This window comes from Dunckerocampus dactyliophorus, chromosome 7 (assembly GCF_027744805.1).
Source record: "Dunckerocampus dactyliophorus isolate RoL2022-P2 chromosome 7, RoL_Ddac_1.1, whole genome shotgun sequence".
In the NCBI taxonomy this organism is placed as follows: Eukaryota; Metazoa; Chordata; class Actinopteri; order Syngnathiformes; family Syngnathidae; genus Dunckerocampus; species Dunckerocampus dactyliophorus.
Window position 1 is genome coordinate 26,518,451 of NC_072825.1, and position 27,306 is coordinate 26,545,756.

A 27,306-nucleotide genomic window follows, 5' to 3' on the forward strand; every position below is an offset into this window, starting at 1 on the left:
AGCTCATGACCATAGGTGAGGGTGGGAACATACAGTAGATCTACCTGTAAATTGAGAGCTTTGCCTTCCGGCTCAGCTCTCTCTTCACCACGACGGTCCGGTACAACGACTGCATTACTGCAGACGCTGCGCCGATCCGCCTATCGACCTCACGCTTCAACCTTCCCTCACTCGTGAACAAGACCCCGAGATACTTGAACTCCTCCACCTGGGGCAGGACCTCATTCCCAACCCGGAGGGAGCAATCCACCCTTTTCTGACCGAGTACCATGGCCTCAGATTTGTTTGTTTTTATTTTGTAGAATGATTTTTTATGATATTGCTTTATTTTTAATATACTGCAGATATTATATTATTAGGTAGGTAATTGGTCAATATGGTATAACTTGTATTGCAGTACGTGTCTTATGTTTGTACAAACAGTGTTTCTTTGTGAGATGCATCACAAGAAGCATCAGTAGAAGCATCATCATGTGTTCATTACACAACATTAGTTTGAGGGAAGACCTGTGCCGATATCGGCAAAAAGAATATCACATTTCTCAGCTGCTGTTTGATGACTGCTAAAATGAGCATCATATCTCCTCCTCTGTTGTTTGCTAGCTAGCCAACAAACTTTGAGACACTTTTTTTTTTTCTTTTCCAGCAGGTGCCTGTATCGCTGGTCTGTGTGAGTGACAACAAGAAAAGCTTTACTGAAGTCCTTTGGTGCCACTTGTCGGTTTGCCGATATACAGTACATGTCCAACCCTCAATATGAGACCACATCTTTTTCAGACTCAGGTTGGGATGAGCACTCCTTTACGTAAGTTGGCTCCTTTTTTTAAAAAAAATAGATTTGTACATTACAGTGGAATCTTGGTTAGCATGTTTTCCGGTTAACGTCGAAAATGTACGGCAAAATTTAGCCCGGGTTTGTGTGCATTTTCCAGTTAGCGTACAATATGGCGCACATCTTGTTGCGCTATTAATACACGCCGTGGGTGCAACTGTCTTCTTAATGTATTTTTATCACAAAAGGTCCTTGTTAGCATCCTATTAGCATGCCTCCACATGGAAACGGAGACCAGAAGTCAGCGCCGTCGCTCGTCTGCATCGTCATCAGCAGTTGACGCTGTAGTTCTTTTCTCACTAACGCAATTATGCCACAATTGTAAAACTATGAAAACGTGTTTTGTGTTAGCACAAATTTTTACACAAATTACACAATTTTATTTTTTTTGCTTTTGTGACCGCTGAAATACCAACAACTAATCAACATAAACACAAAAAAGGGGTTGTTTTACATCAAAATAACTTTGTATATAATAACTGTAATGTAATGTATAAATGTAAATGTAATAACTTTAACTAAATTTATTTACAAATACATCACCATGAACTATTTACAGTTTTCACATTTGGAACTGAACTATGTGTATGTGCGTGCACGTCTGTGCACGCGTGTGCATGTGTTAAAATGTCCCTACAATGCGCTTCCTGTCACCTGATCCCTGCCAAGCGCTTATCAGATGCACTTCTGCCACCTGGTGGCCATTTTTATGGCTGAAAAGTGCTCTGAAATGCTAATGCATCAGTGGAGAATTGCATCATCGCCTCTTTGTGGCTCTCGCACACAAAAAAAAGAAGAAGAAAAAGACGTATAAGTACGTTGTTGGGATTAGGCGTTCAGGATTATAAAATCATAACTAAGTCTTTAGTCGTGAATGAGTTAATGACACTAACCAAGGTTCCACTGTATTACAAATAAACTAACCAATTATTTCAATCATTTGAAAACATATGTTATAAAAAAAATTAAGTATTGTTTAAAAATACGCTTCCAGGTCCCAAAAAAAAAGTAGAATGTAATTTTCCAAGTAAAATGTTTAGGGACTCACCCACCAGGCACATGCAGTCATCCCCCCTGTACATCTATCACTCGTCATCACAGGGTTATCCTTTTGAAGTGTTGTGATGCCGTACAGAGCTTAACTTCTTTTTACACTTGCGTGACAGCTAGCAATGCTAAAAGAATGTCCCCATTGTACAGCAGTTAACATATTTTTACACTTTTACACAGTTAAGAATGTTAGTTAAAACATAGCGTGTACAGTTTCTAAAGATTTTATGATAAGTATGATAGTAGAAGTATAATTATAATATAGTGTAGTGAAGTACAATATTACATTCTGACAGTGTTAATCCAAAATGAGCATTATTGTCTTTTTAGTATCGACTCTCATTAGAATGTGCAGGCTATCCCAACATGTTTACACACCTCTCAGCAACAAACAGTATCATAGCAAGTTCCAAAACACAGTACTAGTACTACACGTTTGGCACAATAGTCCACATTGTCTGGGAAAAAAAACTGGAATGGTATACGGAAACTGGATGCCGCCCACAGAAAGAATTTTCACTCATAATTTATACTATACCAGCAAAACAGGTATGACACAGCTTTGCTGTATGGGCGGCATAGTATCACAGTGACAAAAACCCTGAAGTGGCTTTCCCTTTGGCAAATTTTTGTCGTTATGTCGCACAATAGCACCACAGGAAGTTTTAAAACAGGGGTGTCCACACTTTTTCCAGCCATTTTTTTTTTAAATTCAAGGATGCAACTTTACCACTTTAATATTGTGTAATGCTCAGAGGTTATCTACAGTACAGTGGTGTGAAACAGTGTGTGCCCTCTACCTGATTCCTTTTTTTTTTGCATGTTGTCACACTTAAATGTTTCAGATCATGAAACAAATGTAAATATTAGTCAATGATAACACAACTGAACACAAAATGAAGTTTTTAAATGAAACTTTTCATTATTAAGGGAGAAAATAAACTCCAAACCTACATGGCCCTGTGTGAAAAAGTGATTGCCCCCTAAAACTAATAAGTGGTTGGGCCACCCTTAGCAGCAACAACTGCAATCAAGCGTTTGTGATAACTTGCAATGAGTCTCTTACAGCGCTGTGGAGGAATTTTGGCCAACTCATCTTTGCAGAATTGTTGTCATTCAGCCACATTGGAGGGTTTTCCAGCATGAAGCGCCTTTTTAAGGTCATGCCACAGCATCTCAATAGGATTCAGGTCAGGACTTGGACTAGGCCACTCCAAAGTCTTCATTTTGTTTTTCTTCAGCCATTCAGAGGTGGACTTGCTGGTGTGTTTTGGATCATTGTCCTGCTGCAGAACCCAAGTTGCTTTCAGCTTGAGGTCACCAACAGATGGCCGAAACTTCTCCTTCAGGATTTTTTGGTAGACAGCAGAATTCATGGTTCCATTTATCATAGCAAGTCTTCCAGGTCCTGAAGCAGCAAAACAGCCCCAGACCATCACGCTACCACCACCATATTTTACTGATGGTATGAAGTTTTGTTTTTCTGAAATACAGCGTTACTTTTACGGGACACACACCTTCCAAAAAGTTCAACTTTTGTCTTGTCCGACCACAGAGTATTTTCAAAGTCTTGGGGATCCTAAAAATTTTTTCTGGCAAAATTGAGACAAGCCTTAATGTTCTTTTTGTTCAGCAGTGGTTTTGGTCTTGGAACTCTGCCATTCAGGCCGTTTTTGCCCAGTGTCTTTCTTATGGTGGAGTCATGAACACTGACCTTAACTGAGGCAAGTGAGGCCTGCAGTTCTTTGGATGTTGTTGTGGGCTCTTTTGTGACTTCTTGGATGAGTCCTCGTTGTGCTCTTGGGGTCATTTTGGTTGGCCGGTCACTCCTGGGAAGGTTCACCACTGTTCCGTGTTTTCGCCATTTGTGGATAATGGCTCTCACTGTGGCCGGGAAGATCTGGGTTTGAATCTGCGCTGGGCATCTCTGTGTGGAGTTTGCATGTTCTCCCCGTGCGTGGGTTTTCTCCGCGTACTCCCACATTCCAAAAACATGCATGTTAGGTTAATTGGTGACTCTAAATTGTCCATAGGTATGAATGTGAGTGTGAATGCTTGTTTGTCTATATGTGCCCTGCCATTGGCTGGCGACCAGTCCAGGGTGTACAAAAAGCTTTAAAAATGGCTTTCTGACCTTTTCCACACTGATAGATCTCAATTAATCTCAGTTAAGTTATGTTTTAACGGGGGGCAATCACTTTTCCACATAGGGCCATGTAGCTTTGGATTTTTTTTCTCCCTTAATAATAAAAAGTTTTATTTAAAACTGCATTTTGTGTGTTTTGTATTCCAAATTTCTTCTTAAATAATCTTTATAAATTTTCTTCTGATATTATGATTATAATATTTTGACGTTATTCCCGTAGTATTGTAACTTTCACTAGCCTAATTTTCCAAAAACAACTTTGTGTTTTATTTGTTTCTCGTAATATCACGACTTTAGAAAAATATTTTGTTCTTTAATATTTCAACTCTGTGCCATTAAAATGACATTTTTCCTCATCACATTAGACCCAGGGCCGCACTTTGGACACCCCTGCTTTAAAAGAGTGCCAAATAGGATGTGAATGCATAAAAACCCAGAAGAGCGACACAATCTCCCTGCAGGGTGCTGCCTTTCATGTCCATTTAGATTGTAGGAAAATGAAACGCTTGTTTTGGCAGTCAATTAATTGATTCCCATTTTTGGCTAGTGCAGAAAGGTAGGTAGATGAGTGATTCTGTTGACTTATCAGTATGAGGAAAGTGTGTGTACAACAACAAAAAGGACCTGCCTTCGAATGATGTAAACATGCACGTCTCCCTAAAAGGCCACATCACACACCTAGGGACCTGTTTTTGTAGCCTTTTCCGGAATGTGCGTCCCTCATCATAAATGAGCAAAAGCAAGCCTGCAGCAGGAGATAAGAGAACAAACCAACAGCTGCTAGTACAAGATACATAAATAGAGGATTTTCATCTTTTTTAGTTTGAGGCTGCTGACATTTTGCAGTGATGTCACACTTTAAAAAGAAAAAAAAACACTCAACATTTATGGTGGGGCTGCGGCTTCCCTGCTGTGTGTGACAAAACATCAGCGTGTGTTCGGTGTGACTCATGAAATGCTTGCGAGCTGGAAACAATGTTTGTGACTTGAGAAAGGGCTTCGATCTGCCTTGTTTGCTCACAGCTTTTAGTGATGAAGTCACAATAAATGCGCATACCTGTCAACACCAGCTGACGCAAGATAGCTCCGCCTGCAGCCTCAGACGGGAACAACAATCATGACCTGTAATGACACCGTTACTATCGCCAGATACAGTGGAACCTTAGACATTGACATTTTTCCCATAGGAAACAATCTGTTGATATAATATCAGCTTTATTCATGGTACAGGCAACATTTTTACATACTTAACTAGCTGTCCACTGTACAATAAAACAAAACTACTCACCTTCGACTATGTGTGATAAAGGCAATTCAAGGCCTGTCAACTTTAACATTCTTTTCATGGGGGCTACTGTGTGGGACCACCAGCAAATGGTGAAAATCTACATGTAATTGGGATGCAATAAAAAAATCTGTACTTTCCGCACACATGGCTGGCTCACTCCCCCTCCAACCCTCCGAGCTTGACATTCTCCAATTTCGGATGAGCATTTGCAATAAAAGTGATATAAAAGTGTTATGAGATTCAATTCAGCTCAGGAACCCTCCGCTTCTCTCTTCAATACATCTCACACACTTATGAAACACACTTCAGGTATAAAATGTATGGGTACTCACCACATGCAAGATGATCCATTAACAGATGGAACGAGAGTCACAGCGTACATGTTTTTTGTTCAAGGACGGCCGAACAAAGTGCAAAATGCTTGAGGAAAAACGTCATCAGTGGAGCATAAAAATGGTGTCCGTTTTCCAACAGTGGTACATGTAGGCCTGTTACGATAACACATTTTGCTGGTAGATAATTTATCTATCTATCGATAATTTAACATCAACATCACTTTTGAGACCATTTTTTCATTAATTATTGTCATGAGAGGCGTAATTCACATTTGAACCACTAGATGATATGTACGTCTAGTGTGCCTGTGTGAGCCGCATTGGCTTGACACAGAAGTTGCCTGAATCATACAGCCAACTTCTGAGCCCATTTTTTCCATTATTTACATGACATAAAACGCCTGTCACGAAAACTAATTTTGCTGGTAGATAATTGTCCTACAAATTATTGTTAACTGTTTTTATGGACATTTTTGAGAGCATTTTTTCATGATTTATATAGCATAATAATGCAAGTACATCGTATCAAATGCAATAAACTGAAAAAAAAAATACGATAACCACTGCCTATTGATACAGTGACTTGTGAGGAGTGATTATTGTGTGTTGGCGGGAGGCGAGTCTCAACTGACTTTGACCTTCGTAGGAGCCTAAGTACTCTTTAAGTTCATTAATATTTAAACATCAGCTTTGGGATAATTCCAGAAATCCTGAATATTTCCGGGTCACGCTTTTAAAAAGTTTCTCAGTGTGAGTGATTTGTGAGCAGAGTGATCACTTCCTAAAAAGCTGACACATCTCTGCTGAAGGAGTGAGAGAGGGCACGTCAGCGCAACTCCTTCAAGTTACCGCAATTATGAATGAGAGAAGTGAAAAAAGGTCCAAAAATACACACAATGACAGCATGATGAAAAAATGCCAAGAAATGCCTTTCTTGTGAGTTAAGTCTTTCTTTTACTACATGCATATGCAATACAAAAAAACCCAGTCAGAAATGTACCCGGTTAGCAATTGCATTATGGTGATAACTGAAGAAAACCCATTAGGGACTATGATTTTACTTTAAGACATAAACAAACAACACAGTGCAGCAAATGTACGTCAGTTGTGATTGTTCAAAGTGGATACAAAATTAGACTAGGAATGTTAAATACAAACTGGAATTTCCCCTTGTGGGACTAATAAAGGCATATCTTATCTTACAAACATTTACATTTTCGTGATCAATCAGAAGGCATCATAATTCTATGTGTTCTGTGGCTGTATATAAAAGGAATGCATAGAAATAGTGCACTTATTTAGTCTTAAAAATGGAGGGAAACTATAAAAGAAACTAATAAGAGGTACCAAGTGGAGCAGCAATAGAGCTCAATGTTCATTTGTCAGTCTAATTGTGTACAAACGCTCCCAGAAGGAAGTTCCCTTGACCAAAGAGGAAGTTCAGCTTCCTTCAATTCACTCCTCATGTGAGAATGCTTACCCTACTAACCTTTATAATACTCCCTTCCTTGGTCTGTAGTGCATCATCTGTACTATTCGTCTAAAGGTGAGCTACACTTCAACAGGAGCTGGTCTGGAGGTTGCCCTCAGTGAGGATGGAGGTGATGGAGGACGGGTCGTAAATGCTGTCATCGTCATCCGAGCTGAGAGCAGATGAATCCAAGACGGGCCGCATTGTGGCTTTCCTCCTGCAACACCCAACCATCACCATTACTACAATTTGTTCTGTTTTTTTTTCTTTTTCAATATTTAGAGCTGATTTTGTCAGCTTCCACTCTCATTAGGGAGCTCACACAGCTCCCTCTGGTGGGCAAGCCAAGCGATACACGTGAGCATGCCTGGCCTTGAATGGCCCTTAGGGGTTCCTCGGGTGTAATAAAACTGCATTTATGATGATACATTGTACACACGTCACACTGTGAAATACCTCGGACACACTGAGAATCTCTTCCAGGTGTGTGAGGAGTGTCTGCATCGAAATTCCCGGGTAATGGCGTCACTCACATGCAGTTTTTTTCCATGTGAAGCAAAGAGTTGTTGTGTATTGCGCTATTAAACACACCCATCATTATCAAGTTTTTTTGTGGAAAAGTTGTTGTGAAAATGCTGCAGCTTACTTGAGCTCTGTTTCCAAAGCGGTGACGCGCGACTGCAAGGCCTCTTTGAGCTCCATCTGCTCCTCCATGTCTCTCTGAGCCTTCCTCCTCAGCGTGTCGACCCTCTCCAGCTCTGTCTCGCCTTCGTCCACCTGCCTCTTCAGAGCTTTCACTTTTAGAGAAAGCTGGAAAGACAATGTGGGAAAAGGGACAGCTGATGGGCACTCACCGGCTTTCTTGATACTTAAATACAGCGGAGCCCGTTTTAAATTGACATCCCTTGGCTTGGCTGACTCTTGTTGACTTAAGTGAAACTAGTCATTGCTTGCACATTTACTTGTCACTTTGGGCAGTAGTGCTGTGTTGGTTGCGAACGAATCGCCTCTTTGAAATGAACGACAAGAGCCGGCTCGCCTCATTGGGAGCCAGTTTGTATTTTTCTTGTCTTTTTTTCTGTTAAAGGCGAATGTCATTGGTCAAGATGTGTGGCGGCGTCCCTCTGTCCACACTGAGCAGAGGGACAAAGCAGCACACAAACACAAGGGAGGGAGACTGAGGTTGGAGTGACATATACTTAACGAAGAACACGAGAAAAATTAGTTTTTTTGAATGCCAGTCTTTAATAAAGACAACTGTTACCTGGATGATGTTTTTTTTGTTTAGTACTTTTTAATATATGTTTTGTTGTGAGGTATTTTGCTGATGTTGTGTTTGATTGTAAATAGTTAGAAATTTGCATGCAGAGATTTGACCTTGTCTAATGAGAGGGGTCTTTGTTTTTCTATTTTAGGTTATTTTTTTGTAGCTGTTTATTGAGGATTTAAATAATAAACATCTGATATCATGTATTGTTTACATTAGTAATTCATTTTACACAATACACATAATTTGGTAATAAATTAATTTAAGACAACAAAAAAATCTGAGGAGCCGGCTCTTTTTGCTGAGCTGAGCCAAAAAAAACGACTCTCTAAAAAGACACAGAATTTCTATCACTATTGGCCAGAGATTTAAGGAGAATGGTTGATAAAGAATTTCTAAACCCCCAGTAGCTTGCGGACATAATTTTCCTCCATTTGTACAAATGGGTGTGGCTGAATTTTGTTAAAAAAAAAACGCTGAGAAGTCGACCGCAAACAGAAGAAAGGACCTTTGGTTCTACGCCAACGCTTTGAAGGTAAGGCAAGTTCCTTCCCTGTTGCCCTTAGTAATAAGAACAACACTGTGGACAAGAACTTGATTAGTTGGTAGACGTAAGCCTGGATGATGCTTTTGCATCGTCATTATAGCCTTTCGTTGGGGTTTAGTCTGTAACGTGCATTTGTCTGCCAAAACACTGGAGATGCGGTTTCCTGGAGAGTCAACTCAGTAAGCAAGCACAACTCTCATCGTTTATTTAGCTTCCTTGTTGCAAGTGAATCATGGCAATTAAAGAGAGGCGGCGACTGTTATTGCCCTCGAACAAATCTATGTTCTATTTATAAGTCACTTTTATTGCAAAAGTTGATCCAAAATTGGAGGAGAATGCTTTCGCGAAAGTGTGCTGTGTACTGTGCTGTGCCTCAGAATGAAGGCTGAATTAGTAGTCCCTACGCCAGCCGCTCCGACGGCATCTTGATCCTGTTAAAACCCTTAGAGTTTTCCCAGAGAGTGAGCAACCACAACTCTCGCTGACTAGCTGTTTAGCTTTCTGTGTAGTAGTAGCGGTTGTACTAGTAGTAGTAGTAGTAGTAGTGAAAAATGGCGACACCCAGATCGTCATTGGAGATGGAACTAATTAATGTGGATCTGTTACTTTTTGTTTCCAAAACTGCTCATACTTGTAACTGCTCATATTTGCGTATTGCATATTTATTTACTGAGATGCTCCTCAATTTAAGCTGTTGTTACTTTTGTTTTGGTGGACTTTTTGGATCTTTTGCGGGAGGGAACGCCAACCAATCACAGCTCTGCAGTCCTTATCAATGTTGACGTGAGTTTAGAAACATTTTTGGAGGTGGGTGTCACGCTCCGCCGGAGGGATGGGAGGGGGAGGAGCAAGCCACGACGATTCAGATGGGTTGTTAACACAAACGAGTTCCACTGCAATTAAATATGTCAACCTGGTCTTTTTGTTCCGTGTGTGTTTGTCTCTCCTCGTCCAGCATCATGTTCAACTCTTTCAGCTTCCTCTCCAGACGCCGTTGGGATGCCAGAACAGAATTCTTCTCTCTGTACACATAAACAGACATAGATGACCATATGCTATATAAAAGCATTAGGACACACTATTTTGCAGTTGGCTCCCCCCCCACACGGGGAACGCATGGAGAGGTTTCAGGTGGTATGTGCAGTAAACTGTCATACCAAATGTGACCAGTAGATGTAGTTATATCCTCAGTAATGTTGAGTAAATGTCTGACACCTGCTTCCATTATTCTGGCCTGACAATATGGCGGTACACCCGGGCTGCTCGAAAAGTGTGTCTGACCATGGTGCACGTTACTGGGCCATGCCAGGTGGCTCTACACGCTCTATATCCTGGTTCCACCAACCTCCGGGGTGGCACACCGGGGCGCTCGTAGAGTGTGTCCAACCACAGTGCACCTTGCTGGGACATGCCAGGTGGCTCCTCCCGCTCTCGACCCTGGTTCCCCTGACCTCTGGGGCAGCACATCGGCTACATGGAGAGTGTGCCCGACCACAGTGCACCTTGATGGGCCAGGGTCCATGTTCCATCGCAAGCTCATTCAACAAGACATCTGGTCTTTTAAAGAGAAGGATCGAGACAGCAATGACACCGCATCTTTTCTGGTGGGCTACCGTTTATGTTTAATCTTTGTGTGTAACATCTTTCTGTGTACTAAATATCCCATGTCACAATGTGGAAACATAAGACTGGTGCGGCTTATCTATGGACAAATCTGTTTTTCTCTTTAAATTTAGTGGGCGCGGCTTAAATACCAATGCGGTCTATAGTCCAGAAATCATGATAAGCCTTTCTCTTTTCTGTGCATTCTACATATATAAAGAAGAAGAATGCACGTAATGGGAAACACCTATTCTGTCTATAAAGACAGAAAAAAAAATCCAAGAAGTGCCAACAAGGCTCCATTTACATATGACGTGACCTGCATATTAACCAAGCTACAGCTACATTGTTATTATTATCATTAACATTGTTATGCCAAAGAACTACTTCACTGGCGTATTGACACCTCGCCACACCACACCAGCTAGCTAATAGCTGGCCAGGGACTAGCTTCTCCACACACTCACTCAGAGCGCTGCACTCACAAAACCTCAGGCTACTACCGAAAGTTAACACTACATTTTGGAGCTGCTGCTACTGCTGCTGTGTTTTTGTTTTTGAGTTTGGAAATGTTAATGCTAGGTGTAGCGTTTGTTTCTATGTTGCTATGTGAAATCAATGCGCCCAGGAAAGAAATTACGGAAATGCTTAAAATGACCAAAATACGGCAAAATACTGTAAGTATTACATATTACATCATGAATGTACCGGTTGCTACATGGTTACAGCATGTATATAAAACCATAAAACCTTGTTGGAGGTGTTTTAATAGCGGGCTTTCTAGGTGTGTCCCATTACATGCATTTATTACCTGTGTCTTTGTTTGTTTTACCTGTTTTTATATCTTTAGAACAACAGAAACAACAGACACGTGTTTTCATGTCTTACATAAGGATTGTGGATGATGGGCAAAATTCCAAAAAAAGTGCAGTTTTCCTTTAAGGTTAAGAGTATGTTGAAAGACTGTGAAACTGATAGTGTACGGATAGTGGTTAACTTCTTTTTACACTTGTGTGACAGTGAAAAATGTTATTTAAAATATTGCTTGCACAGTTAAAAAATATTTAATGCTGGCCACAGACTGACCCTGGAACAGATTTCTATTATTTCCTGTGGGAAAAATGAGAACAAAGTGGAGGCTGACCAGCATCTCAAAACAGATTACCTCTCCTCACTCCGGAGATGCTCCTCAAGCTCCTGGATTTTGCTCTCCAGCTGAGAGACTCCAGCTGAGGAGCGAGACTGGCCCTCCATGTCTGCTAGACGACCCCGCAGCTCTTTGAGCTGCAGCGACACAGCCGCGCTCAATAAAAGTTGAGTTGAACAAGTCTTATGTGCTAAGCCATCATTAAATGATGCATTGTTTAACAAGGAGGTGAACATACATGTCTCTCCATCGCGTTCTTGTCTAACTCGAGGTCCTGTTTAGAGGATCGCTCCTGCATGATGTCTGAGCGCAGCTGATCAATTTGGTCTCTGCTTCGGGACACGCGCTCTGTCAGCATCTCTGCGCTGCTCCTCTCCTCCTCCAGCTCCAACTCCAAACGCTTCAACTTGTCCTGAAAGACAGAAGGACACATTTTAGCTGTGTTATTCTTGAAATATGAATTTCTCACACAAAGCAACAATGGATTTGGTCCCCTGGTCTGCAACATACCGACAAAAGTGGTCCATACATCTCTGTCCTGGCTGTTCAGTACAAAATGTCAACAATACGTTGATAATGATCATTTTAATAAATTCAATTAATTTACATTATTACCCAAGGGGAAAATTATTTTGAAATATCAACAAATCGGCGGTCAACTAGCTTCATGGAATGTCTTAAAGCAGGGGTCATCACCCACTGGGCCGCGACCCGGTACTGGTCCGTGGGCGAGGCAGAAACGGGCCTTTGAAAACTTTCAGGAGCAATGATTAAAAACACTTTTTTAAAAATAGTTTAAATGTCGTTTCATGACAATGAGAAAGTGTCGTTATGAAGATGCGCAGACTGGAGACTTGTTTGTGAGTTGGAGATACATACATGGAGTTGGAATTGCACTGCTGTTCATGTGTTCAGGTCAGAATAAAGTTTAAAAAGAGCAGTAGGTTTTGTGTGACTCTGGGGGACACAATTGTGCCTTCATAACAGAGGTGTGACTTGATATGATGCCCATGCGTTAATTATGCTAGAAATTTTAACATCATTAATGAAATGATTTAGTTACCCCTGTTAACGTGCTATTTTTAACAGCTCTATTAAATACATATACATTTTTGAAATAAATGCTATTATTTCATTACAAAAATAATATACTGTTGTTTTTACATGTTTTTGTCATTTTGTTTCATTGTTTCGCCGACGGTTTATTCCCAGCGGTCCTTGAATGCACCATAGCTGTTCGCTCCAAGAAAAAGTGAAAATTTCTGCCACAGACAGGTTTTTTTTTTTCCCCGTTCGTCTTTCACCTCATCGTTGTTCCCAAATGCAGGTGCCAAGTTTGAATCAATAAGGGTGAGCTTTGATGACGTTATTATGTGTGTAGTGAGTGCTCATGTTTGTATTTATTCATCGTCAAGTTAATTCATGCGAGCACACTGGCTGGCACCCACACGTAAAAAAATATGTGATGTTCTTCTCTCTGGAAAACAAACTTGGGGCTCCGACCAATGGTAAGTCTGTATTCAAATGAGTACTTTTTGTTGTTGTTTTCTGAAAAAGCTAGCTTTAGGCCCCCATATGGCTTACTCCGCAAGCAATGTTTATTTCCCTCCCCTCACGTGGTTTATTATTCCACTTGCATGGTCCATTCCCCCTCAACATGGCTTTTTCCCCAAAACACAAAGACAAGCAGCAAATGCACATGATTATAATTATAATACCTCTAGGATACGAATCTCCCTGATCTTCTCATTGAGGTTGTTCTTGCCAGCCTCCATCTCTCCCTCCAGGTGGCGCAGTCTGTTGGTGAGCATCTCTTTATCCAGCTGGTGGTTGTCTCTCTCCTCACACGTGAGCAGGAGTTCCTTCTTCTGCCGTGACAGCTGTTCAAGAGTCACATATGTCATACAGAGGCACGGTCACGCCAAACTCAGTCTTCATCAAGCTGTGTTTGGTATCCACCTCCTCCTCCAGTCGCCTCAGATTTGTGTGACTTCTGTCCAGTTCGCTTTGAGCGTCGCTTCCGTGACGTTGTACCTCTTGGATTTCCTTGCGTGCGCGTTCTCTCTGCTCCTCCAGTTGAAGCCTGAGAGACTGCACCTCCCCGCTTGACGACACGGTCAGAGACTCAAACTGAAAGCAAGACAAGAGGGTGGTAAAAAAAGAAAAGAAAGAGAGCCAGATTATTTTGGCACTTTGTGTTTACGCGTGCAGTGATTCCCAACCACTGTGCCGCAGCACTGTTGCGCCATGGGAAAATGATGATCTTGTACGAATAATGTATCTGTTCATTTATCTGTGCCAGCTTCGTATAGTGACGGGTAGAACAATTACATGCTCTTCCACTAGATGGCACACAATGAACCTGTGTATCCAACTGTTGCCATTTGGTGGTATGCTGTGAGATTGTTCCAGTGTAAACTATGTGCCTTGGCTCAGGTTGGGAAACACTGTACTAGTGACCCTCCTTTGTACCTCCTTGTTGATTTTCTCCAGAGCTCTCTCCTGCTGTCGTTTGATATCTTCCATCTGGCTGAGACTCTGTTTGAGCGCCTCCTTGTCTTTCTCTGCATCCTCCGCACGCTGGCTGAGCTCACGGTGCTCCTGACTCAAGCGCGAGGTTTTTCTCTTCGTCTCGTCCAGCTCAGATCTCAGGCTTCTCACCTCGGCGTGAAGGGCAAGCTCGGCCTCTGAGCTCTCAGCAGCATTGGTCTGCAGCTGAGCCTAAAGACATCATAACATGACATTTCTACTGAACTGAGGTTTATGTGTTAGTAAGAAATCTTACCTCCAACCGTGACAGTTTGTCCTTGAGACGTGTGTTGGACTCTGTCTGTTCCTTCTGAGCGTCTTCAAAGGATTTGAGGTCCACCTGAGCTCTGCTCAAACGGGCTTTGCTGGCCTCCAGCTCCTCTTCAGTCAATGACAGTTTTTCTTTAAGCTGGCTAGATTCATTTTGTGCCTCGCTCAGCTTCTGCTCCAATTCTGAGATGCTGGCTGGATCTGGGAGCTGCAGGACATGCAAACAAGGAAAGAATCTAGAAATGACTGACCCAAACATAAGACAAGCTCTCTTTTTCAAGACCCATTTTTGAAAAAATATTCTAAAATCAAAAGATCAAAAAAAGAACTAGTAGATTGCAATGAAATAGTTAGGCACATTGTGAAATAAAACTTTGCATATTCATTTTATTTGGTGGACAACAGACTAAAATGTCAGAACATCGATCAACTCCAGTGCAGTGTGTCAGACTCACTACGTAATAAGTTTTAATTTAATAATGATAATAATGCAGTGGAACCTGCTAATCTTGACGCCCCTCGAACTGGCTGACTGACACTGACATAAGCAGTTATTGACATAAGTGGTTGTCAACATAGCCAAAATCAAACGTAAAACGAGCCATTGCTTGCACATTTACTTGTGACTTTGGCCAGAGACATAAGGAGAATGGGCGATATCAAAGGCGTTTTCAAACTACGATGGTTTCCTGTCATGTTTTTCCCCCATTTGTGCATATTTTTTATTTTTGCTGTCAAGAGATTCAAAAAAGGGCAGATAAATTAATTACATCAATTAATTACAGATCATAAGTAATCTGTTTTTAAACTCACCTAAAAATTGCTGAGAAAATCCCTCACCTTGAGGTATTTTTATTTAAATTAATTACATTACTGTGACAGATCAAAATATTGATATATCACAAAAAATGGTTTTACAAAGTTATTTATTGTTTAACAGACTTTAACAGATGCAGTACTAGCCATTTAAAGTCCACTGTATTTGTGACTACCCCCAAGTACTCCCTGCAACCTTTAGTTTTGACCACTAGGTCACCAAATAATAAAGAAATTTAAATTAAATTAAATTAAATATCAGGTCATATAAAGCACTGAATTTAGCACGTCAACAAAGAGTAAGAAGTTTTCTGAGCGATACACGATTAAACACTGAACCAGCTGAGGCCCAGTGATCTGCAGTTATAGCAACCCGGCTGTGCAAACCCTCCATCAAAATCTTAATTGTGTTCTTCTTTTCGCTGCTGTACATCTTGCAGATTTTTTGTCGTCACTGTAGTCCTGCACAGTGGCTGGCATGATGGGTCATTGGATGCAGCGTGGCTCTGTAAAATGTTAAAGGGGACCTATTATGTTTTTCCTCTTTTCTGACCTATAAATGTTGTTACAATATTGTATTCTTGTGTTAAAGGATGCCAAGACATCAGATAATGAGGTTTGCGCATTTGGAAGTGAGACCTGAAAGCAGTTTTGCACGGCCCTGCACACTGAGTTTTTTTTAACACCGAGTTCCATTGATGTCAATGCAACCCGGACTTCCTTATATGGGCATGCCCAGGCTAACACTGTAGGCCTGCCCTCACCCCACTCTGCTTCGCTCTGCTCTGTTCACTGTTAACACGTATGGCTCCCAGGAAATGTATGTTCGGGTGTGCCTAAAGAGGCAAGCATAGGCAGAAGTGGTTGTGGTTGCTGATTCCCAGCCACAGTGAACTGGGCTCGGCGGGAGGCGTACCTGGAAAAGGGCCGGGGGTTGAGTAAATTACACAGAGCGTTTGGGCGGGAGGCAAGAAACACTACAGGAAGAGGTAGAGAGTCTGGAAGAGCTACAAAGGTTTATGTGCGGGTTATCGTGTGTAGCTGCTCTATAGGAGTCCAGAACAAAGGCCCGAAAATTTGTATAATACAAGCAGGTCCCCTTTATTCTTCGCTGCTAACGGCAGCTGTGACTGCACTCGCGACTGGGTGTTTTGCATCGGTGTGGTAAGCTAAACTTGATCGCTTCGGTGGTAAGCAAAGAGACAATATCACTCTAACTTTATCAATGTTTTTGAAATGTAAATTTCCCATTTATTAGACTGGCAACTCTGACATGCTCCTCCATTATCACATCTCCTTTCTGTTACTCACCGCTCCTCACCTTGCCCTCTCAACTACACTGGGAGCATCAGCTGATGCTAAAAAGTCCAAACACAATGACAGTGACAAGTGACAATGACAATGACAAGCACAAAAATTGATTTGCATAAAAAATATTTTAAAAAATTAATGTGATTTAAAAAAAACCCCAAAAAACTGTAATTATGACTGTAATTAATTCATTGTAATTAATGCACTAATTTGATACCCCTATTCAACATATGTCAGATGCCAGTCATTTATGTTTCATTTTACTAACCCGTTTGCTTTTCTCCTGGGCCTTGGCAAAGTCATCTTTGGCCCTCTGCAGCTGGTTCTTGAGCCGGTCGATCTCATATTTCAGCTCTGCCTCTTGTTCCTGGTGAGCCTTTTTTACCAAGATGATCTCCATGACCTTTTTGTCAAACTCTGTCCTCTGCTTCTCCACTTCTGACTTTGCCTTGCGCAGATCAGCATTGCTCCGTTCAAGCTCCTGCACGGGTAAATGACCACCACACTGCTTAGATTGCTCACTTCAGATTAACTCTCTGTGAACCTGTGAGTCTCCTGCACCTGGTTGAGAGCTTGTTTGTGGCTCTGTTCCGGTATCTGTTGTTTCATTGTGTTCAATTTGTCCTGGAGCGCCTTCTGTTCCTCCTCACTCTCTTCTTTTTCCAGTCGGGCTTGGAGGAGTCTTGAAGGAAAAGAGAAAACACTTTACGCACTTTCACACAATTTAACCATCACTTTATAAATGCTGACATGTTTGATTCACGGCTGTCGGCTTGAATTAGACAATGACGAAACATTGGAGGCCCTGGAGGTGATTTGTCTTTGTTGTTGTTTCAAAAGAACATTTGGAATACACATTATGAAGCTTTTAGCAACTTCACCCTACAGGAGGAGTGGCCCATAACTCTAGACCAGTCTCAAACTATGAATAAGTGGAGGACCTTGATTCTACAGCAGGGGTGTCCAAAGTGCAGCCGGGGGCTATTTGGGGTCCTTGCTGTGTTTTTATTGGCCTGTGGGGCATTCCAATTACTTAAGAAATAGGGCTGGACAATATGGACCTTAGCATGTATCACAATATTTTTGGGATGTATCACGATATGACGATATAATTAATTTAAGAGGAGTCTTGTATAAGAAGCTACAAACCTTAACTCATATAATCAAATACACTTGTCTCAAATTGTAAAGCACATTTATTGGTCCCCTCCGTGAATCAACACCTTACCGTGGTGGAGGGGTTTGTGTGCCCAAGTGATCCTAGGAGCTATGTTGTCTGGGGCTATATGCCCCTGGTAGGGTCAGGTCCTGGGTGACGGGCCAGACCAAGAGTGATTCAGAAGACCCGTATGAACAAACACACGAGGAGAGACAGCACCTCGCCCGGAAGTGGGATACCGGGGCCTCACCCTGGAGCCAGGCCTGGGGGAGGGGCTCGCAGGCGAGCGTCTGGTGGTCGGGCTTTCACCCGTGGGACCCGGCCGGGCTCAGCCCGAAGAAGCCACACGGGATCTCCTCCCCGTAGACCCACCACCTGCGGGGGCAAGCATAAGGGTCCGGTGCATTGCGTTTTGGGTGGCGGTTGAGGGCGGGCACCTAGGCGACCTGGTCTTCGGCGGCCAAATCTGGTTCTTGGGACATAGAACGTCACTTCTCTGTCGGGGAAGGAGCCCGAACTTGTGAGAGAGGTTGAGACATTCCGACTAGATATAGTCGGACTCACCTCGACCCACAGTTTGGGTTCTGGATCCAAACTCCTCGAGAGGGGCTGGACCTTGTTCTACTCTGGAGTTGCTGCAGGGGAGAGGCAGCGAGCTGGTGTGGGCTTATTAATAGCCCCCCGGCTCGGTGCCTCTGTGTTGGAGTCATCCCCGGTGAACGAGAGGGTCATTTCCCTACGCCTTCGGGTTGGGGAAAGGGTCCTGACTATCGTTTGTGCGTATGCGCCAAACGGCAGTTCAGAGTACCCAGCCTTCCTGAAGTCCATCAGAGGGGTGCTGGAGAGCACCCCAACTGGTGACTCTGTCGTTTTACTGGGAGACTTCAACGCCCATGTGGGCAATGACAGTGTGACCTGGAGGGGCGTGATTGGGAGGAACGGCCTCCCCGATCTGAACCCGTGCGGTGCAATATTGTTGGACTTCTGTGCAAACCACAGTTTGTCCATCACAAACACCATGTTCCAACATAAGGATGTCCATAAGTGCACATGGCACCAAGACACCCTAGGCCGCAGGTCTATGATCGACTTTGTAGTCATATCATCAGACCTGCGTCCGCATGTTTTGGACACACGGGTAAAGAAAGGGGCTGAGCTGTCAACTGATCACCACCTGGTGATGAGTTGGATTAGATGGCGGGGGAGGATGCCGGACAGACCCGGGAGACCCAAACGTGTAGTGAGGGTGTGCTGGGAACGTTTGGCAGAGTCTCCTGTTCGTCGAGTCTTCAGCTCTCACCTCCGGCAGAGCTTCTCCTGCATCCCGGGGGAGGACGAGGATATCGAGTCCAAATGGGCTCTATTCCGTGCCTCCATTGCTGAGGCAGCCGATCGGAGCTGCGGCCGCAAGGTGGTCGGTGCCAGTCGTGGCGGCAAGCCCCGAACCCGATGGTGGACACCAGAGGTCAGGGCTGCCGTCAAGCTGAAGAAGGAGTCCTATTGAGCATGGATGGCTTGTGGGACTCCTGAAGCAGCTGACGGGTACCGGCAGGCCAAGCGGCACGCGACTTCGGCGGTGGTCGAGGCAAAAACTCAGGTGTGGGAGGAGTTCGGTGAGGCCATGGAACACGACTTTCGGTCGGCCTCGAAGAGGTTCTGGCAAACCGTCCGGCGCCTCAGAAAGGGGAAGCAGTGCCCGGTCCACACTGTTTACAGTGGGGATGGGGCCTGCTGACCTCGACTGAGGATATAGTTGGGCGGTCGAAGGAATACTTTGAGGCCCTTCTCAATCCCACTGACATACCTTCCATAGAGGAAGCAGAGACTGAGGACACGAACGTGGACAGTTCCATCACCGTGGCTGAGGTATCTGAGGTAGTCAAAATGCTCCCCAGTGGCAAAGCTCTGGGGGTGGACGAGTTTCGCCCTGAATTCCTCAAGGCTCTGGATGTTGCGGGACTGTCTTGGCTGACACGTCTCTTCAACATTGCGTGGAAGTCGGGAACAGTGCCTCTGGATTGGCAGACTGGGGTGGTGGTCCCCCTTTTCAAGAAGGGTGACCGGAGGGTGTGTTCCAACTATAGGGGGATCACACTCCTCAACCTCCCTGGGAAAGTCTATTCCAGGGTGCTGGAGAGAAGGGTACGACTGTTAATCGAACCTTGGCTACAGGAGGTGCAATGTGGTTTTCGTCCTGGTCGCGGAACACTGGACCAGCTCTACACCCTTGCAAGGGTACTGGAGGGTACTTGGGAGTTTGCCCAACCGGTCTACATGTGCTTGGTGGACCTGGGAAAATGCTGTAAAATGCTCCTAACATTAAAGCCGTAAAAAAACAACACGATGAAAATACACCCATCCAGCCTCAGTCGCACACACACACACACCTGCACTAGCATGCTAAACTAAGCTAACCCCGCTAGCTTCCATTCACGCTCCGTAAGAAGATGGTTCCGCCAACTTTCGCCGGTGTTTATTGCCATTTCAACATGTTTACTTCAGAATGAGGCGGTTTAGCGTTTGTAATGGTTGTGCTACGATTGAGCGGTCCAATGAGTAAATACACAAACCTTCCTTCTCACAATGACAGCATTTTGTTCACATTATGTCAATTTCCGCGAGATTCCACGTTTAACAGTAAATTCCATTCTTATTGGCCAATTCCACGATTCTGTTAAAGCGGGAATCATAGGGCCCTCCATGCTGTGGTGCGCATGAGGCGCCAATGCGTCATCAACTCGGCTTGTTTCCGTTCAACATTTATACCAGTATAAGTCAGTTTCTTATCATTGGAAGAATATACAGTCAAACCTGTCTATAGCGGCCGCTGAAGGGAAACGGCAAAAGTGGCCACTATAGACAGGTTGGCGGCCATTTTGAATTTGTGCGCGCACATATTAAGATGATGACAAAAATTAAAAATTTTGTGTTTAAAAATAATTTAAAAAATTAAATCAAAGAAGGTAATAAAATTATAAAAATATAAGTAGCGGAGAAATATTTTTTAAAATTAATTTTGTCACGTTTGGTTGCTGCTGTCGAAAGCTTGACCCCCGGTATGCAGAGATGAGGCGATGGCGTGCAAAAATAAAAAATCTTTAATGAAACCGGCGCAGCTATTCACAAAAAGACTGGAGCAAAACCAAAAGAGACAGAGGGGAAAACGCTCTGTTGACACATAAACAGGTAGGTAAATCTAGGTAACAGCTCCGGTGAGGAAACTAGTAATATCAATAACAACAATAACAACAATGAACCAGCGCCGCACATTCGAGGGCGCTGGCCTTTTATCCGCCACAAATGTTCATTGACCGCAGCTGCGCGGCCACCAGTCGAGAAGCGGCTGCCTCTTCCTCCCCGGAGAAGGCACAGCCCACCAAAATAAGAGCGCAGGACAGGGGACGCTCCCTCCTGTCCTGCAGAAGATCACAAATTTCCATCTTTGATTTTTTTTTTTTTTTAAACACGATTTTTAAAGCAAGAAATAAAAATTTTAGTGAACGAGCCTGAGGAATGGGATCTAACAGGATACGCGTGAAGCAGTCATGAATGGGTGTGTACGTGAACAATAGAGTGTGGAGGAGGTGCGAAGATCATAGTAAACTAACAATACCATCGCTCCTTTCTTATTGAATGGGCTTCTAATCTCTAATTAGTCGGCAATTAAGTAAAATTTTAGATGCTTTATTCAGGTGTTTTGGCCATTTTAGAATCTATTCACTGCATTGCAAAGTGGGAAGATTACCGTTTTGGCCGTCATTGAATCTTTTCAGGGCAGCATTGCAAAGTAAGAAGACGGCTTTTTTTATGTGGAACAACTGACAGTTTGTGTGGATCTTGTGAATGATTGTGACTGAGCTAGGACTCAGTAATTAAAGTCTACACACGACGGCTTCATTGCTTAAAAAACGAAACTTTTTCGTGCATGAAGATTCTGCTTGAGTCGGCATTTTGGCCGCTATATGTGGTCAGATATTGACCAAGGGATACAAAATGGGTGGCCACTGGCCGTGTTAGACAGGTGACCGCTATACACAGGGTCAGCAACACGTAAATTTTCTGCGGGGGATTTTTTCAGCGGCCGCTATAGGCAGGTGGCCGTTATAGACAGGTGGCCGCTAGGACAGGTTTGACTGTATATATATATATACACAGTATATATATATATATATATATATATATATATATATATATATATATATATATATATATATACACACACACACACACAAGATATATACAGTACATACAGTACATATACACATATATACACACACACACACACACGTATACAGTATAAAAATAATCGAGCAACCCTACCCTATTAAGAAAACAACACAACAAAAACAGCAAAAATCAGCAGTAATTTTACGAGTAAACCCAAAATATTACGAGAAAAAAGTTGTAGTCTAACAAGAAAAAGTCATAATTTTATGAAAATAACAGTGTAAAATTATGCTGAAAAATAATGTCATTTTACTAGCAAAAAGTTGAAATATTAAAGTAAGACTTTTTTAAAAGTCATAATATTATGAGAAACCAACAAAACAGAAGGCAAATAAAGTTGTCATTTTTGGAAAATTAGGTTGCAGAAAAAGTTATAATCTTACAAAAATAAAGTATATAATATTATGGACAATAATATTATAATAATTACAATAATATTACGGAAAAGTCACAATTACGAGAAGAAAATTATAATTACATTAAAGTTGAAATAGTTGGGAAAAACAGCAAAAAAAAAAATGCTGTAATTTCATGTGAATAAAGTAAAAATATTAAAAGAAAAATGTTGTATTCTAACAAGAAAAAAAGGCCCAATTTTACAAAAATAAACTAATAATATCATAAGGAAAAATAATGTCATTTTAGCAAGATAAAGTTGAAATATTAATGAAAAAATTATCCTTTTTAATATTATGAGAAACAAAACAAAATACAGTTGACATTTTTGGAAAATTAGGTTGGGAAAAGGTTATAATATTATGGGAATAAAAGCAAATTTTCAGATCTACACACAAAACAGTTCAACTCTCACGCTTTTTCAGGCTTGCTGGGAGGCGCTCTGCCAAAGAGAGGCAGAAGCATTGACCAGGTAGAATGAAAGAGAAGAGATGAACACATACATTAGAATGAAAAAACAAATGAAAGTGACAAAATCTTCTCTGGGAGAGAAGCAAAGCAAGGTGTGAAAGTTCTCAGGACTCACTCTTGTTTGGTAGAGCGAAGTTCGTCTCTGGTGTTGTGAAACTGCTCCATCCAGTGGCTGCTCTCATCTCTGCAGTCCTCTAGCTGCTGCTGGAGGGTGCGAACGGAAGTGTTGATGCGCAAGCGCTCAGCTTCTATCCCTGCATGAGACTGACGGAGGAGAGAAAAGATTCTATTACGACAGATCAATCATTGCTACTATATAGTACAAAAGTGAGGCCATTTTTATTGTGTCTTCTCAGGGATCATTACATACAAATGAAACTTGGTTATACGTAAAGAGTAGTCAGTGTACAGCTTGTATGGCAGTACAGGTTTACTAGTCACTGAAAATGAGTCAGCACACAGCCATTATTGTCTATGGCTGGCAACACAAGTGTGTAGCAAGATAACTGTCTTTCCTACAGTCGAGCATGGGGGTGGTTATGTCATGGTCTGGGGCTGCGGGGAGCTGCAGTTCATTAAGGGAACATGAATTCTATCATGTAACTCATGTGTACAGTGTTGACTCATTTTGAGTGGATAGTACATTTTTACTGCTTTCCAAGCTGTAAATGGTTTATTTTGTGAGATACTGTATCTGCACTCCCACATGAACAAACTAGGTTTTTCTTAGTCATTTTTCTCCAAAAAGAGACAAGGAGGCAACAAAACTTGGGCTTGAGCTGAAAGCTCTACCAGTTATTACCTACTGTATTTCCAGAATGACTTCAAGTTACGATGCGTGTGTACCTGAGACACCTGTTCCATGCTACTCCTCAGTTTCTCCATGTCGGCACTGTACTGCTCTCGGAGCGCCTCGATCTCCTTGTCGTGCGTGGCCACCTCGTCCTTCAGAGCTCCCTTCAGCGCCGTCAGCTCCCTCTCTCGCTGGCGAAGGGTTTCCTCCAGCTTCTGCTTCAGCCGACAGACGTCCAACAGCTGCGCCTCGAGAGTGGCCATGTCCTGAAAACATCCCGAGTCAACACCGTATCTCGAAACCTCACATCGTCTTAACTGTTTTGTCGTGTCAGGTTCAATGTACAGTCCCTCGCTAGGTCACGGTTTGAACATCGCTCCCTCACTCTATCGGGTTTTTTTCAAAATTTCATTAATGAATAAATGATCACTGTCTTGTGGTTGAATATAGCCTATTATTAGTCAAAACATATGCATATATAAACAAATTGTATGTATTCTTGACCCAAATTAAGCATTTTCAATCATAAAAATGGCTAAATGAATGAAAATACAAATACAGTCAAACTTGTCTATAGCGGCCACTAGAGGGAGTCTGCAAAAGTGGCCGCTATAGACAGGTGGCCTCTATAGACAGGTTGGCGTCCAGTTTGAATGTTGACCAGTAGAGGGAAAAAAAAGGGAAAAAAAGGGAAAAAAAGAATAATATTAATGTTGACCAGTAGAGGGCACTGCGGACTGCGGATAAAAGTTGTACAGCACTACTAGGCTTGTTATTATCATGGTTCATGGTTTTAATTCATCCTGAACATGCATATAAGTCAAACAGTAGCACATCACATAGTACAATTCACAATTTTGCATGTCCAAAAAGGAGTAGAAAGAAGCAAAGCTTATTTAATCCTACCCCTCATCAGTTTCACATCAGTTGCAATACATTTATTCACCTCTTGTTCTTCCAAGTGTACTTTGTAGGTCTACATGACAATGTAGTGCAATCATAGCCAAGGTTTTTACTTACTAAAAGGAAGCTAGAGGCTTAATAATAAGTGATAGAATATATCCACGACCCACAGAACAAAGCTGTGCTAGTAATGTCTTACGCTTGTTTTTAATATTTTACTTTTTATACGGCAGAGTGTCATTACAGCTTTAGTTCATCGGGAAGTGACGGTGGGCGTCCCGAGCAGGAGAGCTAGGCCCAGTGCTAGCTGTGAGTTTCGAGAGAGTTGGGAAGTGTGTTTATGTTGGCGTGGATGTAAAGTCCTGCAGTGTTCTCCGCTGTTAATAAAGCAATTAAAGTGCATCGGCGACGTGAGTCTCTCCTTCCCCACAACAAGCAGCATTACAGTATTGACACACATTGTGCACATTGTCTCACACCAGGAAATAAACGGTGTCACTTGTTACAGGCATTGCCTGGACAGCTATGTAGTGGGGCTTGTTTAACCTTTGCCTTGTGGGCAAGCAGGAAGGAGAGACGATGCTGAGAGATGTGTGTGTTCTGAGTTGCTGTCTGGTGGCCGCGTTCAATAAATAAAGTTGGCAGAAGCAACAGGAGAAGTTTCCTTCTTTGCTTCGGAGCTGAATAACACTGACAAGTTAACAGACTAGTAGCTAACGGAAAAGAAGACGGCTTTGTTTGTGTCGAATACAGAAGATGAGGATTTTGATGGATTTGTGGATGAGGATTGATCAAAAATAACGTGAGTACATTCTAAAATACTTCAATTAAGTACAACCGAACTCAGTTTTGCTCCCGCTGCCACATGCATGCTAGCATATGTTTTTTTTTTTATTGTATCGTCGCTGGGAGCACGTCCTGTTCCCAGCCTACTTTGCGGTAATGTTTTGGTGCAAATGCTCTTAAAGTTACATGTTTGACCAGGAAATAGCAAGCTCAAAAGAAGACGGCTTTTTTATGTGGAACAACTGACAGTTTGTGTGGATCTTGTGAATGATTGTGACTGAGCTAGGACTCAGTAATTAAAGTCTACACACGACGGCTTCATTGATTGAAAAACGAAACTTTTTCGTGCATGAAGCTTCTACTTGAGTCGGTAATTTGGCCGCTATGGGAGACAAAATGGGTGGCCACTGGCCGCGTTGGACAGTTGACTGCTATACACAGGGTCTATAACATGTAAATTTGCTGCGGGGGATTTTTCAGTGGCTGCTATAGGCAGGTGGCCGTTCTATAAAGGTGGCCACTAAGACAGGTTTGACTGTATTAGGCATTTAGAAGACGTTATATGTACTGTAGTGTAATATCTGTGAAGTGTGAGCCTTTAAGAGGCGGGGCCTGGGAGTGACATTTGTGACTTCAGCTAGCTACTGTAGAGTTGCTGAGTGTTAGCATGGTTAGCAGTGTGGAGAGTGTGTGTGACTGTCTTGAGTTGTGGCTGACAGTAGCCTGTGTGCCCTTGCAGTAGTATTCTACTACACTGGCCACTAGGTGTCAGGAACATTAAATTGATGAGACAATAGCCACAGAGTATCTTGTCAATGCTAACGTGTGAGTATATGTAATGTTTTATTTATGTCTAAGACATCTTATTTTCTATTATGTCCATTATATTCGGTAATAAAAGTGTAAAAGTGACAATAGGAGTGTTATTTAATGTCGAGCGGGCTCTAATAATGCTAAAAAACATTATGTAGAAGGTCTTAAAGTGGTTTTCTATGCTCCAACTACAAAAATATTCCATTTATAAATAAGGAATCCTACTTAACGGAAATTAATTTATCGCAGTCGGTGATGCTCAGAGAGAATTCATCATGTGAGTGTGTGTTGTTGTACCGCCTTGCTGCCATTCTCTCTTCTCAGTTCATCTTGAAGCTCAGCCAGCTGGTCCTCCATGTCCCTGGCACGAGCCTCCGCATTCTCCCTTTCAATGCGCAGCTGAGTCAGCCTGAAAGAGGGGGCATTTTGCAAGTGTATAATTAAATATAGTGTATAGCAAATATATAATTACAATATAGAATTCTAGATCACATTTCCGCCAACATCACTCACTAATATCCCTCACTGCAGTAAACCCTAACGTTGAAAAGGTTACTGGCTTTCATTCAGTGTACAAACGTCATCTTTATAGATGCCATATCTGTCATCAATTGTGACATATTGTGGTGACAGGTGTCATGATGAAGGTAAGTATACAGTGGGTACCAAAAAAAATCACACACCAGGCCATTAATTGAGGGGTGGTATCTATTACAATGGAGGGCACAAGTTGAGGAAATAGACTAAAAGTTGCCAGTCGGTGATACCCTCCCACTATATGTGTCCATGTGTGTGAATTCTGTGGTCCTCACTCAGAGTGGCTATCACTCAGTTCTTTCTTCTTCCGGTCCAGCGTTTCCTGCAGTTGCAGATTTGCGTCCAAGCAGGATTCCAGCTCATCTTTCAGAGCTTTGTCCGCATGGTTAAGAGAACCCTGCGCACAAACAGAGATGATAAATAAATGAATAAAGACTTTAGAAGGCTTTGAAGCGTAAACAATGTGCTTTTAGCAAATGTTAAAGCTGCCTGGGCAATTGCTCAAAGATCAATATGCAGCAAGGATTAAGTTCTTATGGGCTATTAGAGATTAAGAACTGCCCAACTTCCTAAAGACAATATGGAATGGGTCATTACTGAAGTTGCATCG

General features: G+C 42.4%; 2 protein-coding genes across 6 annotated transcripts in view; one reads left to right on the plus strand and one right to left on the minus strand.

Moving 5' to 3' along the window:
- The window catches only part of c7h1orf43 (chromosome 7 C1orf43 homolog), a 40,239-nt gene extending 31,681 nt beyond the window's left edge, over nt 1-8,558 (plus strand). For 2 of the 4 annotated variants that reach the window (XR_008571912.1, XR_008571914.1), the window contains exons 8-9: nt 647-805; nt 7,217-8,558. The gene's annotated coding sequence lies outside the window, so the exon portion shown is untranslated. The remainder of the gene's footprint in view (nt 1-646; nt 806-7,216) is intronic. The other 2 variants (XR_008571913.1, XR_008571915.1) reach the window with 1 other exon arrangement.
- Nucleotides 6,057-27,306, minus strand: part of LOC129184603 (cingulin) — a 37,694-nt gene continuing 16,444 nt past the window's right edge. Inside the window, exons 6-20 of one of the 2 annotated variants that reach the window (XM_054780642.1) lie at nt 26,972-27,093; nt 26,457-26,568; nt 23,711-23,923; nt 22,980-23,128; nt 17,173-17,293; nt 16,880-17,092; nt 14,471-14,692; nt 14,158-14,406; nt 13,645-13,815; nt 13,404-13,565; nt 11,924-12,097; nt 11,704-11,822; nt 9,850-9,958; nt 7,769-7,932; nt 6,057-7,339 (exon numbers count right to left, since the gene is read on the minus strand). In XM_054780642.1, the coding sequence (XP_054636617.1) occupies nt 7,210-7,339; nt 7,769-7,932; nt 9,850-9,958; nt 11,704-11,822; nt 11,924-12,097; nt 13,404-13,565; nt 13,645-13,815; nt 14,158-14,406; nt 14,471-14,692; nt 16,880-17,092; nt 17,173-17,293; nt 22,980-23,128; nt 23,711-23,923; nt 26,457-26,568; nt 26,972-27,093 (2,430 nt within the window). In that variant the 3' untranslated portion in view covers nt 6,057-7,209. The remainder of the gene's footprint in view (nt 7,340-7,768; nt 7,933-9,849; nt 9,959-11,703; nt 11,823-11,923; nt 12,098-13,403; nt 13,566-13,644; nt 13,816-14,157; nt 14,407-14,470; nt 14,693-16,879; nt 17,093-17,172; nt 17,294-22,979; nt 23,129-23,710; nt 23,924-26,456; nt 26,569-26,971; nt 27,094-27,306) is intronic. The other variant, XM_054780641.1, reaches the window with a different exon arrangement.